The 15027-nt window shown below is 41.7% G+C and overlaps 2 protein-coding genes across 3 annotated transcripts in view; one reads left to right on the top strand and one right to left on the bottom strand.

Moving 5' to 3' along the window:
• The window catches only part of plcd3a (phospholipase C, delta 3a), a 36119-nt gene extending 24485 nt beyond the window's left edge, over positions 1-11634 (bottom strand). The window contains exon 1 of one of the 2 annotated variants that reach the window (XM_005921888.3): positions 9146-11634. Coding sequence is in view for 1 of the 2 variants with exons in the window: in XM_005921887.3 (XP_005921949.1) it covers positions 8439-8526 (88 nt within the window). In the remaining variant the exon portion in view is untranslated. Of the gene's footprint in view, positions 1-8438; positions 9122-9145 lie in introns of those variants that run through there. The other variant, XM_005921887.3, reaches the window with a different exon arrangement.
• A 478-nt stretch (positions 11635-12112) lies between these two features.
• hexim1 (HEXIM P-TEFb complex subunit 1) lies at positions 12113-14158 on the top strand. Its single transcript, XM_042220606.1, has one exon. The coding sequence runs from the start codon at positions 12582-12584 to the stop codon at positions 13659-13661; it is 1080 nt and encodes a 359-aa protein (XP_042076540.1). The 5' UTR covers positions 12113-12581; the 3' UTR covers positions 13662-14158.
• The last annotated feature ends 869 nt before the right edge of the window (positions 14159-15027 follow it).

Raw genomic sequence — 15027 nt, 5'->3', positions numbered from 1 at the left:
CAGATGTAGGCCCAGTGCTCGTCAGCTCCAGCTGATTCAACTGGAACGCCATTCCAGCCTGAAAAAAAAAAACCCACCACCACACACGCACCTGTGCCAATTCTCACAGGCTAGCCAACAATTAATGGTAACCGAACAACTTTTTCTCCTTGACCAACTTACCTTCTGCTACACACACCCATACAATACACGACCTACCCAGTTCCTGAGCACAACAAACTTGCCTACCTATCTTCTGGAGCGTGCTGGGCTCGAGGCAACTTGAAAGGCAGAACTTCAGCGACCGGGGCCCTGAATTGCCTACCCCCAACAGGGAACTAATCCCCGCCCAGGATTACTCCGAAAATAAAAAAGGCAAAACAACAAAAGAGTGCCCGAAGGAAGAACTTAAAACAAAGCTCAGCTGGACACTCACCTAACTAAACTGGGAAGTTGTGAATCTCTAAAAGGTGACAAAGTGAGATAATCAAAAAAAACCCAAATCCAACACAGAATTCCCTTTTCAAAGATCCCGGACGAGCCCCCACTTGTGTTACGTTCCCCTGGGGGGGTCTAGGCGGTGAGGGGGAAGTAACAAAAGTGACCGGGTCAGAAAAAGGAGTCAAGGAGGCGAAACAGTTAAATAAAACAGTTTTATTGAAGTAATTCAACTAAAAGAGACGGACAAGCCGCTATCACCATCAAACACAAACAAAAACTCAGGCGTTGGTCAAATAAAGTCAAAAGGAAAGCGCAGCTCACTAGCTGGAAACCACACTAGACAGCTCACTAGCTGGAAATCATCGCAAACACTCAGCTCACTAGCTGTACCCACACAAAATGGCACTCTGGCCCAGAGCTCACCCTGCACGGGGCTTAAATACCCTTAATTGCTGATGGGAGTCAGCTGCACCGGAGGGAAAGGTGGCATCTCAGGCAGGAGGTAGTGGGACACGCCCACACAGGCACCCTCAGGAGGAGGCCCTGCTAGGGCCGTAAAATTATATATTTCTATTTGGGGAAATTTAAGAGGCTTATCCCTCAAAACTTTAAATACAAAAAAGTTGCAAAAAAATAGTTTATAACAACAGGAAATTTATTTTGAGTGTCTTCATAGTTTTATTTTTGAAATACACCAATTTTTATATACAGCAGGAAAAACGAAAAACAATCCTATGATGCAAATTTGCAAAGAAAACAGCATGTGCATCAAAATAAACTATTTCCAGCAGTGCAATTCGAGTTCTAAGCATTCCAGAAACTATTCAGAAAAGTATAGAGTCAAACATGACTTATAAAAACACCAGTATAGGCTTTTAAGGCCTACAAGTAAAAAACTACATTTTCCGCGAAAATGACGTCACTTCCGGTTTCGGACAGGAAATGTCGGACATGTGACAGTTCGGGCTGACATCTGTTTCAATGTGGGAAGTGTTACGAACAGCTGATCGGATCGGCAAAGCGTGTTTCTGGAATATTATGTTTTTGTTCCTGCAAGCGCTTTTTATGCAATTTTTGCAAAGCTTTATGTGGAAGGAAACCGTGACCGAGGACAAGCTGATGGCATTAGATGCAAGTACAACTCCTCCAGTTTCATATGCAAAACAAATTATTGCGCCAGTTCCGGTTCTACAGGGATTTAAAGAGTTAACAATAACAATGTATTGAATAATGACTTTAAAAAAATAATATAAAATAGTGTGCAAATACTGATAACAGTGCAAATGTTTGCAATATAAAAAATAAATGAAAAATGTAAACATCTGTGTTTAGTGAACTTTGCAGTGTTGCTCTGTGGTGCAGCTATGACACCATAGCAAAGTTTACACACTATGTCTACTTGATCCACATCTGACTCCGCGAACCCATAATGTTTCCACACCACTGAAGTTTTTTGGTTTTTTTTACCTCTCTTTTCAACCAACGGCAGTCACTCTCCTCTCCAAATAACTTCTGCTTAGCTTTCCGAGCTTTCCGAGCTTACCTCGGGTCCTCTTAATTGTTGTGATGCCTGTTCGAAATGCAGAGAGGTGCGCTCGATTTGCCACATGGAGCAGCGCGAGAGTAAAGCACGAGGGAGGGGCTAATAATGGCTCAGTCATTTTTAATGATCGTTGAAAGCCCAGATCGTAATCGTGATTAAAATTCGATTAATTGAGCAGCCCTATCCACAGATTTAAGAAATTTGGTACAGTTTGGTGTGCTTCTGAAAAGCCTCTTCATAAGTGTGAAAGTACTCTCTGAAATGTCTAACATTTCGGTTTAGCATGTTGGTGTACTATTTTAAAAGAGGCTGAAAAGTCTGTAGCATAGAAGTGTTTTTGCCCCAGTTCTAATGTTATTGTACGAAACATGCTCACAAATGTCAGTGTTTACTGATATTTACCATGTTTACTGTCTTAGTTTGCCATTTTGATTTGCTACTTTTTGCTAATGAGCTATTACCAACAGATATTTAGTCATCAATTAAAGCTGTGATTTTAATGATGACGTTGTAAGAAAAAGTATGCTAATTTGCTTGATAAGCCTAATGTAACAGCACACTCGGAGTAAAAAAACCCCGCTGAGGCAACACTGACAATTTAAAAGGGTTTTAAAAAAGTACAACTGTTAAACCTTATCTTTAAATCAAGATAGAGTCCAGATATCCATCAAAAAGAGGCGCTTACTGAGAGTGGGTTTTGTCAGCAGGTACATGTAAACAAGTCAGCTAGCTGACATCTACAGAAGCTAAAGCTTAGCTTATTCTGGCTGAAGTAGTTCCAAATCACCAAACTTTAAAGCACTGCTAGAGTTTGTGCATAAAGATGAAAACTAAACACCGGTTATATTTTGGTAGTTAGTAAAGTTTGGCTAATTAACACATACAAATGAGCTGACTTTTAACAAGGTACACCTTGTTAATACCAGGCCGGGTCTGTGACGGCCTATATGCTAGTTATAACATCAATTCAACAAGTTTCTGGAAACATTACTCAGAGATTTGTCTATTTTGACGTGATAATGTCATGCATTGGTCTTGCTCTCTGGAAATTTTTTACTCTTCTCTGGAAACACTAGGAATTACTGTGCAGAAAATCACAGTAGATCATCAGTTTCTAAAATACTCAGAGATCATCCTGTCTGGAACCAACAACTGTGCCACATTCAAAATCTCTCCAATCACCTTTCTTTCCCATTCTGATGCTCAGTTTGACCTTTGGGGGGTTATCTTAACCGTGTATACAAGACTATAATGCAATCACTGCCACATGATTGGCTCAACAAATATTTGTACCACTTCAAATCAGGCATTCTTAGGATAATATTGGCACAGTGGCACTCTCTTAGAAATAAAGGGTTTTCAATAAAAGTACTCAAGGATCATTCAGTGAGGAGCAACATCTGCAATTTCTCCAGTTGGCAAAGGCAACTGTGATAATGCGGCAGGAAGAAGACATAAAACTGCAGCCAAGAGAATGTCTGGGATGACATGATCCAAAATACAAGGTTAGTTAAGAAGATGTTGTGTAGTTTTGAAAAAGTATGATCCCAAAATTATGGCTAGACAGGTATTTATAATTTGCTGAAATAATAGTGTCTGGGACAGTTAACCCAGACGCTGTACTGTACACCGAGTTTTTAAAAGCCTACTTAAGAGGGATGCTACTAATGAGCATTGCTTTAAAAAGTGTTGCCTCCTGTAAATGAGTTCCTCAGTCAAGCAGTAAAAGCTAGGACTGAAAAACACAGTTCATCTCCTATGGAGGTAACAGAGGTGTGCATCGCATATTTAATGTCAATTAACCAAACGTTCATGCAGGAAAGAGAAAGGGACACCACAGCCAATAAGATTCCTTCTCAGGAGAACATGAAAGTAAATGAAATTTCATGACAATACAATGAATAGTTAGAAGAGATCTTTTCGTCTCAACCCAACAGAGTGACATTATCTATCTCTACAACTGTGCCACTTGCAAGTGGATAAAGCAAATAACGGAAAACAATTAACATTTTAATTAACTCAGCAATGGAGATTCCTCCGAGGGTGCTTTGACACTGTGAGCAGCAGTGTAGCTTTAACGCTGAAAGGAGGATTAAAATCCAAATAACTATATCAGCTGGTCAGTGCACTGTGCTTGCATGAGTCCTCTTCACTCAGGCCCACATACCAGCTCCTCCCGGGACACGGTTCACGTTTCTGTCAGCATAGCAGCAGTCACAAGAGTCAGCTAGCATGGATTCTCGCATAAAGATAGACAAGTATAGGGGCTGTAGATTTAATACGGGCCAATTAAAGTTTCTCAGCTCTGTCGCACAGCTGTCCCCTCTAGGAGGCAAACAGTGGCATCCAGTCTGCATCTCCAAAATCAAAAGTGTTTAGGCAAAATGATGAGATTCCAGCTCAAAAGAAGAAAAATGATCAGTTGGAAACCGTATTTTCCTTCTTTGGATTCGGGACTCTCTGTGGAATTTCCTGATGTGAACCCCCCCTAACCCCCCAAAAAATGACTGAGTAGAAAAAGTGAGTGTTATTTGGAAATGCAGAATCGTTGCCAATGGTTTCTGGACAGCAGAGAGTTGAACATGAAAGCAGAGCAGCCTCTTTGTATTCAGTCGAAAACAAGCAGCTTTTAGTCAAACGTTCTCTTTGTCTCTTATAATGAATGAAACATCATTTATTTGCTCATTAATAAGCAAGTTATGACCACACAGTAAGCAGGACTCACTGTGTGCGACTACACTCGCTCTGAACAATATCTGGATTCCAGTAAAATATTAAAAAAATATTTAATGAGAAATAAATGAGCTTTTGTAAAAAACTGTCATTTTATTCGCCAATATGTGGTTAAATATGCCGTCAAAGCACAATTTAAGGTTGCAATGCATATTAATTAACAAGGCTATGATCGTGATTTTTAAGCCACATTAAAGTCAAACCTCTACTGTTGATTTACTGTTTTCCAACCTGAGGTTGGCAGACTTAACCATAGGCAGGAGAAAACCAGACTGTGAGAGCAGTATGGTTTGGTAGAAGGGAAAGGGGATTCCTATTTTCTTTTGGACAGTGCACAACTTGAAAAAAAATTGAAATTTGAATGGAGTTGAATAGAGCTGACTTTAGCTTGAACATGTCAGTATATATTTTACCTTTTGTCTAATAAACTGGCAATACTTTTCTTTGCTACAATGTGAGCCTGCACACACAAAAACAGCGGAGCTGTGATTATTTAGAAAAAAAAAGGTTATTCACAATCGGAATAAGTGTCTGTTGTTACACAACTGATGCTATTTATTGTATGTTGGGGCTCAGTTAGATCCCACTGAGGTTAAATCCTTCTAAACACCTGACCATTCAAACCGAATAACAGATGATAACCTTGTTAATTGTGACCTGTTTGGCCGGGAATGTTGTTGACCACAATCACAGACATAAAGCATATGTAAAGCTCTCAGATTTACAGCTGAGTTTACTCAGATACCAAACAGATTCCACATATTCCCTGCAGCGGCCTCCGAAAACATCACCTCAGCTCACGATCGTGTTTACATTCATCTTGTAGATGCAACGTGTGAAATTGTCCCATCTCTTCGGTCTAAACCGACTGAAACTCATCATGGATGTTGTTTTGTAAATCCTTGGCTTATGCAGGCTGTTGGCTCACACAAGAAACTAATTGCTGTGTACCACCGTTAACAGTGCTGCCAACAGCCGTAGACTCTCTCCCTGAAATCAAATCCCCCAAAACCCCTGTGGGGACGTCTGTGGCAATGAATATATTTATCCATGTTTGCGCTAGTCTGATTCAAACATGGATTATCTCAAAACTAACAAATCTCTGCCTCTCAGTCCACATTCGTCACTTTGGCTCACTGTGAGTGAGAAATGTTTGAACGAGGAAGGCGGATCAGTCCTGTGACACCACATGACACAAAACCTTTGAACTTAGGTCAGTCCCACCTGCAGATTGCGAAACTATTCGGTGTTTTCGCTTTGATGTGAAAGCAGCTAAAACGTGGTGGGTGGACAGTCACCTGACTAATTTATGACAAGTGGTGGTGGTGAGTCTACTTGGGTGACCTCACTTGCTTTATTATTAAGTATTAGTGGGACACTCAAATATAGCAATGCCAGTGTTGCGTTTTCAGGCGCAGATACAGTTTCAGACTTCAGTAATGCTTAAACAGGTCTGTGCATAGTGTCAGAGTTTAAACATGGTGCCACTGCAGAAGTATGGATCCATGTTTACACTGTTGCAAAAACATTAAAATTCTGCATTTCTGTTTTCACTAAACATGCAAGAAGTGCTGAATTTATAAGAGATTGTTTCTGCATACTGTTTTTACTTATTAAGGTCTTTGCTTTCAATCACAATTTTGGCCTATAGCGACTTTAGGATAAATAAAGTTGTTATTTGCAGCCACCCCCTTACCACTAGGGGCTGCCACAGCAGATAACTCCACATGTTTGATTTGACAGAGTTCTTAAACGGACGCCAACCCCAAAAAAGTTGTATCTCTGGCAAGAATCAAACCAGCAACCACTACACCAGTGCAGATAAAACAATTATTATGCCCCATTCTAGGTTGTTATAATTATCTTCCTGGAGTTTAACGTCATGATCCGGAGTCTGTTTATCAGTAATCCCCCAAATTTCACATTTTCCTCTCCTGGTGCGTTTCCTGTATCTTGTCTAGTCCCCATCTCTGCATTAGAGAGCCTCTGTTTAGTTATTCCTCATTTTATTTAGTTAGTTTCTCGTGTGTTTTATTTAATTTTGCATCTTTTGTCTCGTTTTCTTCAGTTAGGTTCAGCTGTGTTAACGGGTGTTTTCCATACCCCTGATTACCCCACGTGCATATTTAATCCCTTATGGTTTTCTTAGCTCATTGTTGTGCTGTACTGTGTCAGCTTGTTAGTGCCTCCCTCATATGTTCCTGTTTTGATTACTTTGTGCTGTTCTTTGTCAGCTAACTGGACTTCCTGTTTCAGTTGACCAATAAAATACTTAATACTCTATTTTGTTAAGATATTAAGAAAAAGAGTTGGATTTACTTCCTCAGTAATTGTGTTAAAATTATGATTTAAAACTGACCAAAAATAATTATGATACTGCAGACCAGAAATACTCAGACCAGCCCATTTTACACCACCAAGCATGCCATGTTCAGAGTCACTTCAATTACCTTTCTTCCTCATTCCAGTGCTCCGTTTGACCGTCAGCAGGTTGTTCTAATCATGTCTACATGCCTAAATGCACAGTGTTCCTGCCAGGTGATTGGCTGATTACCTATTTGTCTTAATAAGCAATTGAACAGATGTGCCTAATTAGGTAGTCATGAGTGCATTCCTCATGCTTATGCTGTTACAATGTTGGATGCTCATGTGAAACACTGCCAAAGTTTCAGGCTTCATGCTGCTCTGAATGCTCAGTTTCAGACCGGTTTCTACTCTTGGCTATGTGCCACTGTACATCAATGAGAGTGGAAATCCCTGATATAGTACAGCTTATTACTGGATCATATTGTGCCAGTGCAACACCTCAAGATAAATATTTACAAGTGAGTCATGCAAAGCTACTCTACTAAAGTCCAGGAATTAAAAATATGGGGTTGGGGAAAAAAACACAATACGTCCCCTTTATACATATAAAACTGAAAAGAAAAAGAAAGAAAGAAATAAAATAAAAAGCAAAGATTTCTCCAACATTTCTGTCTGTGAGCTAATTTTGTATGCCTGCATATATACGTCGTTAACACTGGTTCAGCCTTCCAGAAATCCAGCGTCTTCTCAGAGATTCTGACAGGTGCGCTATGGCTGCTCAGCAAGTGTCTATTTTGGGGCGAGTTTGGGAAGGGGCAGTGACATATCGGGACTGAACTGTGAGGGGAGTAGGCTGAGATGGGAATGGCGAGGAGCCTGAATCAGAGCAGCAGTCCAGTGAGCAACTCTGCTCTTCATAAACACATGACCGTTGTAACTACACCCACAAATACTCAGAACTTCGCTTCTGTTTGATGCCATTATCTGTAAGCTCGGTCATTACTCACTTTCTAAGAACATCATCATTTAAAAAAAGCAAACCTGTTATGCCTGTTTTGTTAATGTATTTTTTGTAAACTGGGGGAAGTAAATGAATGACACGAGACTACAAATTAAACCAAACAATCTGTAACTAAGAAGTGAGCAATTATCAATGAAAGTAGGTGAAATGAATCATCTTTTCAGAAAGATGCAAAGATTTCTCGAATTACACCGCCTTCTAAGAGAAACTATGTTATGAATTATGAAGGCATAAATAGCTACCGATTATAATTGCTGTCTTAGAAAAAGGCAACATAACAAACAAGGTGACTAAAAATCACTGAAGCCTCAGTTAAGTTTGTACCAACAATGAGCGGAAAAACAAAACAAAACACTTCAGCCTGGAGCTGACGGTGAACTCCTAGGAGCAGGTCAGATTTGGAGGTGTCCTTACCGAGCCTCCTGATGAGGTCCGTCGTCTTCTCATTCACTTTCCTCCTGTGCTCCCTGGGACTGGTCTTGCCGGTGCCTACGCTTAACATGATCGCTACATAAACTCCAGCGAAATAAACTTAAGCTTGTAACTTTAGGGGTTTGAGGAAGCTGAGGGCGCAGGTGTCCTTAAACTGCCCCAGACAGACCCCCAGCCCGCAGAAAGAGAGCGAGCGAGCGAGAGAGAGAGAACCGACCGCAGGAGTCCCCTCCCCAGATTTGCTACTCATGTTTGTGCGCAGGACTCCAAACGAGTCGCACGCTTCTGGAGCCAACACCTTACTCCTCCTCCTCCTCTTCCTCTTCCTGCCCCAACGAAAACGTAAAGGGACCTTGGTCGTGGATCAGGTATGGTCAAGTCCCCCTCCATACATTAATTTGTATACACACTTGTTTAAATGGTTTAAAGCGCACTATGTGCGCACAGAGTCTCAACAGTTGCGTATCAAAGCCTTTTTGGTTAAATCTGTTCTTCAAAAAAAACCAAAAAACTTTTTATGGGACCTTTTTGTTTTTTGTAAATAAAATAAATAAACCCAAATATAGACTTGTTTGAAATGTTTATTTCGAGTTTATTTTGCGCCGATGCCATGCTGTATTCCAAAAAGAAAAAATGTGCTGTTTCACCTACCTTTTCATATATAAATTTTAAAAAGCTTGCATACTTACATGAATATAGTGGCGTGATTAACGTCCACAGGCAAAGAGCAGGTTACCCTTTGTCTAGGCTCAGCAAACATTTAAACAGCTGAAATCCTTTCTTTCAGAGGAGGTAAAGCAAACATATGACCCTGGTTGTTCAGGCAAACTTTCAAATATGTAAACACCTTCCTCTAAATGGAGATCAAGAGCAGAAAGAAGTGCTTCCACTTTAGTAAAACTGTTCCCCATTCAAATGCCAGTGACTGAGGAGCTGGCGTCCCCTGTTGGTTATTAAAAGTAACTGCTTAGCTCTCAACAACAACAATCAGTTCCGTAATGCCACATTCATCATCTGTGGCCAGTATGTTCATGCTGTCTGCACAGATTTAAAGGGTTGGTTATGAAAGTGAAAACCTGCACTGCAGTCTTTTTTTAATTTTTTGGTTATTAGATGGTGCTCACAGTACCAGAGCACTGCCTACAAACTTAATTAAGTCTTAGTAATGGAGTTATAACAGAGAGCAGAGAGTGACAGAGCTGAGTCACAGCCATGTGCAAAGCAAACACACACGTAAAGGTTTGGTAGGCTGGGTGGATGGAGCCTAAGGTGATGTTTCTTTAACCTGGTCATTTAATGAAGCTGGTGGATTGACTGTTTCCCTTACTAAAACACCCATCTGGACCTGCTGTCTGCACAAACTCCTCCTGCACCTCCTCTTCAGGCCCGTGCACCAGCGTATAATAGTATATTACACATATCTTTCATCTCCGCTCAATTGCAGCAACTACTATGTTGGACAGGGTGAGAGATTAAGTCATGCCTGCTAATCCTCACAAGCTGTGATCTATGCAGGAGCAGCTCTGGTGCTGTAGCTGCGCACCGCTCCTTGATTTGAGAATATGGGAAGCCCTGGTACTGTTTCTCAATCTCCATGGTCATTAGGTTTCATATTAACTAGAACAGATCACCTCCCCTCTCAAAGGATTTCCCAGTTTGCCTTGCTTATTTGCCAAAGCTGAAACTCTGCCTGCTTCTATTAGTAGAAACAGTGGGCCTGTGTTGTTTGTAGCCAGTCTTCACTGGCAGTGTTAGGAGAGACCAGTCACCCAACATAAGGCCACAGACTGAATAACCCACTTCTTCCATTAATGGAAGCAAACTGCTTTGTGAAAACTGGACACAATTTGTGGATGACACAGTGAAGCATGCACAGTTAAGGATTAACACAGAATAATGACTAACTCTTTAACCATTGTGACATCAAATATGTATGCATGTAGTATGCACATGTAAATAATGTGCATCAGAAAACAAATAAAACAAATTAACCATATTAACATATTCCACATAAAGGTTTCAACCTTTTTCTCCACAGCATTTTATTTCCATTTGTTTATTTCACACAAGCCGACAATACAGAAAAGTTGTGAATACTGTAGAAGATTATTGGTTTGGCGAGTTACACCCATCTAGAGCTTGCTAACACTAGTTAACTAAAGGGAAACTGGAAAGATCAGGCGCGGTCTACTTCCTGAAAGCAAGACAGTTGCTCAAACGTCTCATGTGAAGGACTGTTTCAAAAAAACGAATGTTTTCAGTCTGTTTGTGTATATTTTCGGTACTCTGACTTGTACAGTTCGACTAACTGTGGCAGTACTTGAAATGTGTACACTAATCGCTTTAGTGAAACGAGAAAATCACATCGGAATAAAACAGCCCAGGAATTACGCGGGCCCCATATGAACACGTTGGCCTAGTTAGCAGATGGCTATCATTACCAGTAGCACAGCGCATTGTAGTTGCCTTGCTGCAGTTGAATCGACAAACTGACACAAGCCAAACAATTTTATTTAAAAACGGTCTATCACTCATGGTTTAATACTTTTTATATTATCGCTACACGGTAGCGTACGCTAACTTACGTTAGCTTACCTAGCTTTAGTGCAGTATGGCGTTTTTCGTCATACTCACACCGACTAGGAGCGTTTTCTGTGACCAATGAGTTAAACGTTAAGTTTATTTTTGTTGTAGTACGTATGGCTTCGTATGTATGTGGAGTAGTGTGGTGTTTAGTTTGGGAGCCACGACACGTAGCGCCCGTTGGCTAACGTTTGGCTAACGTTAGCTAGCTAGCGTCTCCTTAGCCGTTAACACGAGACAACAGTGTAAAACTAACACTGCGTATCAGAACGTTGGCTCCGCGGAAAAACTCAAACGCTGATCTACACCACTTCGTCAACTGCTAATAGGATTATTGAGCAAGTGTGAGATCGCCTGACCCACCCTTTAACAACGAGGGGTTCGGAACAGCGCTCTCCACGGCAGCTTCACAATAAATGTCGTTTGTTTACGCTGATTCCAGAGTTCCCCTGGCCCTCTGCCCCACAACATATCACTCCGCACAGAAGAGACTTTTGACACGGAAACATTCAATCTCTCAAATGGCGCCTGAGCAACGCATTTTTATGGCAGCTGACATGTACAAAAATTTATGTTTTGAATAAGCTGTATTTACTTAGTTTCTCAAATGAACGTCGAAGACGGACTAGATTCCGCAAGACAGTTTCTTGTTGTAGCTTAAAATACAGGGGGGGTTAATTGTATGGGTAATTTTGTCCTATGTTGGCTGGATGAGTAAATAAAAACAAAGCCTATTATTGTGTGTTTAAACCACGCATATTTGCTCCAGTTTGCAAATCACTTATTTCAAATGTAAACAGATGAACTTTTAGTTCTTCAATTGCAAACACAACCCCTTCATTTGTAAATAGTAGCGTCCGTAAAATGCCCGGGACTGCTTTCTTTGCGTGGATTACGGTCCTGTGATTGACTATTGATCTGCCCAATCAGAAAATACCTTGAGCTTAGCAACAGCAAAATTATTCTCTGGTCCAATCAACAAAGAGTAGGGTGGGCTTTAGCGGACTCGAGATCCTCTTAATTGATTGGTCAAGAAGCTCGCCAGTTATGGTAGACTTGTGGGCTATGTAGTTTTGTGCGAAGGTCTCCGCCAAGGCTTCGCCGAAACGAAAACGTCATACCCCACAATCCACCAGGAGTTGAAAGCAGTAGCATGCGCACGGGTAGAGGCGGAGCTGGTATATAAACACGAGCTCCCTCTTCTTGAGCGGCACACTGGACACTGTTGTGACGGCGGAACGCAGTCTCCGGGTTAACGATAACTCTGACAGCATCGAAACAGTTAATGGTAGTTAGCGACAGTTGCTCTGACAAACCCTTGGAGGAGTAACAAGTGTTTACTGTTCGGAAGTTTACTTTTACTTTGCGCGCGTTTGTTTACAAACGCAAACAATCTCAAAAGTTTCTTTAGTGATTACGCGAGATTGTAGAATATTTTTGTTCAAATTAACGTCTTTTTAACGAACTTTAAAACTCAGTCACGGGAGCATGAATATCATCTAAAAATGTGCTAAAGTGGAGCCATAGGAGCGGAACACCAGGATGACTGAGCCAGAGGAGACGACCCATCACCTGAAAACTTCAGCCAGCCCTTCAGGTGGGAGCAGTGGAGACGCGTTGGAGCATCTCCCAGCTAGAAACCATGATGGACCACAAAACGGCGACAGGGGGCGACAAAGCGAGCATAAGCAGGAGCAGCGGGCGGAGAACTGCGAGGATATCAACACAGACAAGTTACGGCAAATGAAAGGCGGGCAGAGGGAGGTGTGCCCTGGGTTAGCAGCCGGAAACGAGGTCCAGAAGTGCCCGATTTCAACTCAGCCTCATCAGAAACGCAGCATCCAAGGAGCGACAGGAGACCACCACACCACACAGGGAAAAAACGGCCAAGACAGACGGCTGCAGGTACAAGTGGATAGTTTGCACATCGACTCTGATACGGGCTTAGATGCGCGTCTAGGCAAGAAAAGGCACAGGCGCAGGACCTCCAAGAAGAAGCGCCACTGGAAGCCGTATAACAAACTTTCCTGGGAGGAAAAGAAAGCCCTAGAAGAGAAGGAGACTGCCAGAGCTTCGCGCATAAGAGAGGAAATGTTCGCCAAAGGGCTCCCGGTTGCCCCTTACAACACAACTCAGTTCCTGATGGACGAGCACGACCGAGAGGAACCCGACCTCAACACCCAGATGGGGGTCAGGCGGCCTTCTGGGGTCGGGGTTTGCATGGAGGACACTGGCAGCGAGGATGAGGTCTTGGAAAACGAGGACCAGGACTACGATGACGGCAGCGGCGGGGGCAGCGATGGAATCGGGAGGCCCGGGAACGCGGGTGGAGAGTTCCTCCAAAGAGACTTTTCCGAGACCTACGAGATGTATCACGTCGAGAGCCTGCAGAATATGACCAAGCAGGAGCTGGTCAAGGAGTACCTGGAGCTGGAGAAGTGCATGTCCCGGTTGGAGGAGGAGAACAACCGGCTGAGACGCGCCGTGGAGCCCGGGGGTCAGAACTGCTCGGTCCGGGTCAAAGAGATGGAGAAGGAACTGGAGAGACTGAAAGCCCAAAACATGGAGCTGCTCCTGAAGAGCCAGCCCAGCAAGGACAGGGGCCAGGTCGCTACAAATTAAAATCCTTTGGATAAGGTAAAACATGGGACTACTGCATTTTTAAAAGAATTTATCATAAGTTTTTCTGTAAGCAGTTTGTCACCTGGACAAAATAAGTAAATATTTGACGTTTCCCTTTCTATTTGAGCTGTTAATGTCCCATTCGGTTATTGTTTTCAAGGAGAATTGTAAATATTTCAAATTTGATTTCTTTTTTTTTTTCTTTTTTTTTCTTTTTTTATAAAGAGGTATTTGAAAAGAAATTTCCGTTTGTTCCTCTGCTCAACTTTGTAGGTATCCATTGACATAAACTGTTCTGTTTTTAATTTTAAGAGCAAATATTGTATGTCGGATTATTTTTCTCCCCCCTCCAGAAACTGAACAAGAAGAACTTGCAGCTAATTGGGCCATCCTTTCAGATACTTTTTTGCAAAAAAAAAAAAAAAAGACTTCAGCGTGAACATTTTAACAGTTGTGTGTTAACCTTTTAGTTCCAATAAAATAATATAAAAATTGAAGTTCTGAATCAGACTGCCATGTGTTGTTCAGCCTGTCCTCAAACACAGGAAGCTGCAGCTAGGAGCTGCTGTCAGTGGCTTTGGTCAGATTTCTTGTGAGGATTCTGATATGGGCCAGACACAAGGCATCAGTGGCCTCTGAATGGAAGACTACATGAGAAGGGGGGATGGGATATGGATGAGATGCTCTTTATGAAAGCTTAGTCCACTCGGAGGTATACAGGAAGACATGCAAGTGGGATTTTATTGTTTATTTTACTGAATTTTCTAGGTTGTAATACAGACACACTGTGGTTATTATTTTTGCAAGTCAAGGATCTGCAGAAAATTTTTGTCTTTATTCTGACTTGATAATGAATTTTCTCATCATTACAGCTACCAATCACATAATATATATTTACACCCCGCCCCCAGTTAAAATTAGTAACTTCACAAGTTTAGGCAGGCCTGATACAAAGAGACATGGCACCCAGAGATTTGTTTTGCAATCAATGGGATAATTATGTAGCAGGATAGATAGTGGTAGAGGTGTAACTTACATTTTTATTAAGTTCATTTAGAAATATCTTGCAAATGCCTAAGGGGGGTTCCAAAATGTCTGGCGAGTGGTGAGACTTGTTCCTGAAGAGCCTGTGGACAGCCATGCAGACAAGGTTGGTTACTGATCATGTGAGAAGTGCTGCTCATTTGCAAAGCCTAAGAATGTGATGAAAAGTGTGTCTTTACTTTGGTGGGGTCATCCGTTTTAATAGAATCCCATTATTACAGCTGCTACTCACAGAATCCATAAATATTTAAACATTCCCATAAATTAAAATAAAGACCCTCAACGCTCCAGATTCCGTTTCCCTTTGTCTTATTCCTCTTCA

The sequence above is a fragment of the Haplochromis burtoni genome, unplaced genomic scaffold (genome assembly GCF_018398535.1).
Source record: "Haplochromis burtoni strain Fernald_Lab_line unplaced genomic scaffold, NCSU_Asbu1 Contig_52, whole genome shotgun sequence".
Classification (NCBI taxonomy): domain Eukaryota; kingdom Metazoa; phylum Chordata; class Actinopteri; order Cichliformes; family Cichlidae; genus Haplochromis; species Haplochromis burtoni.
Note: the sequence above shows the minus strand (reverse complement) of the source record. Positions and strands in the feature narration are given on the sequence as shown.

What these genes read in the sequence shown, in the direction of transcription:
- hexim1 (XM_042220606.1), top strand. Translation starts at nt 12,582, where the DNA reads ATGACTGAGCCAGAGGAGACGACCCATCACCTGAAAACTTCAGCCAGC.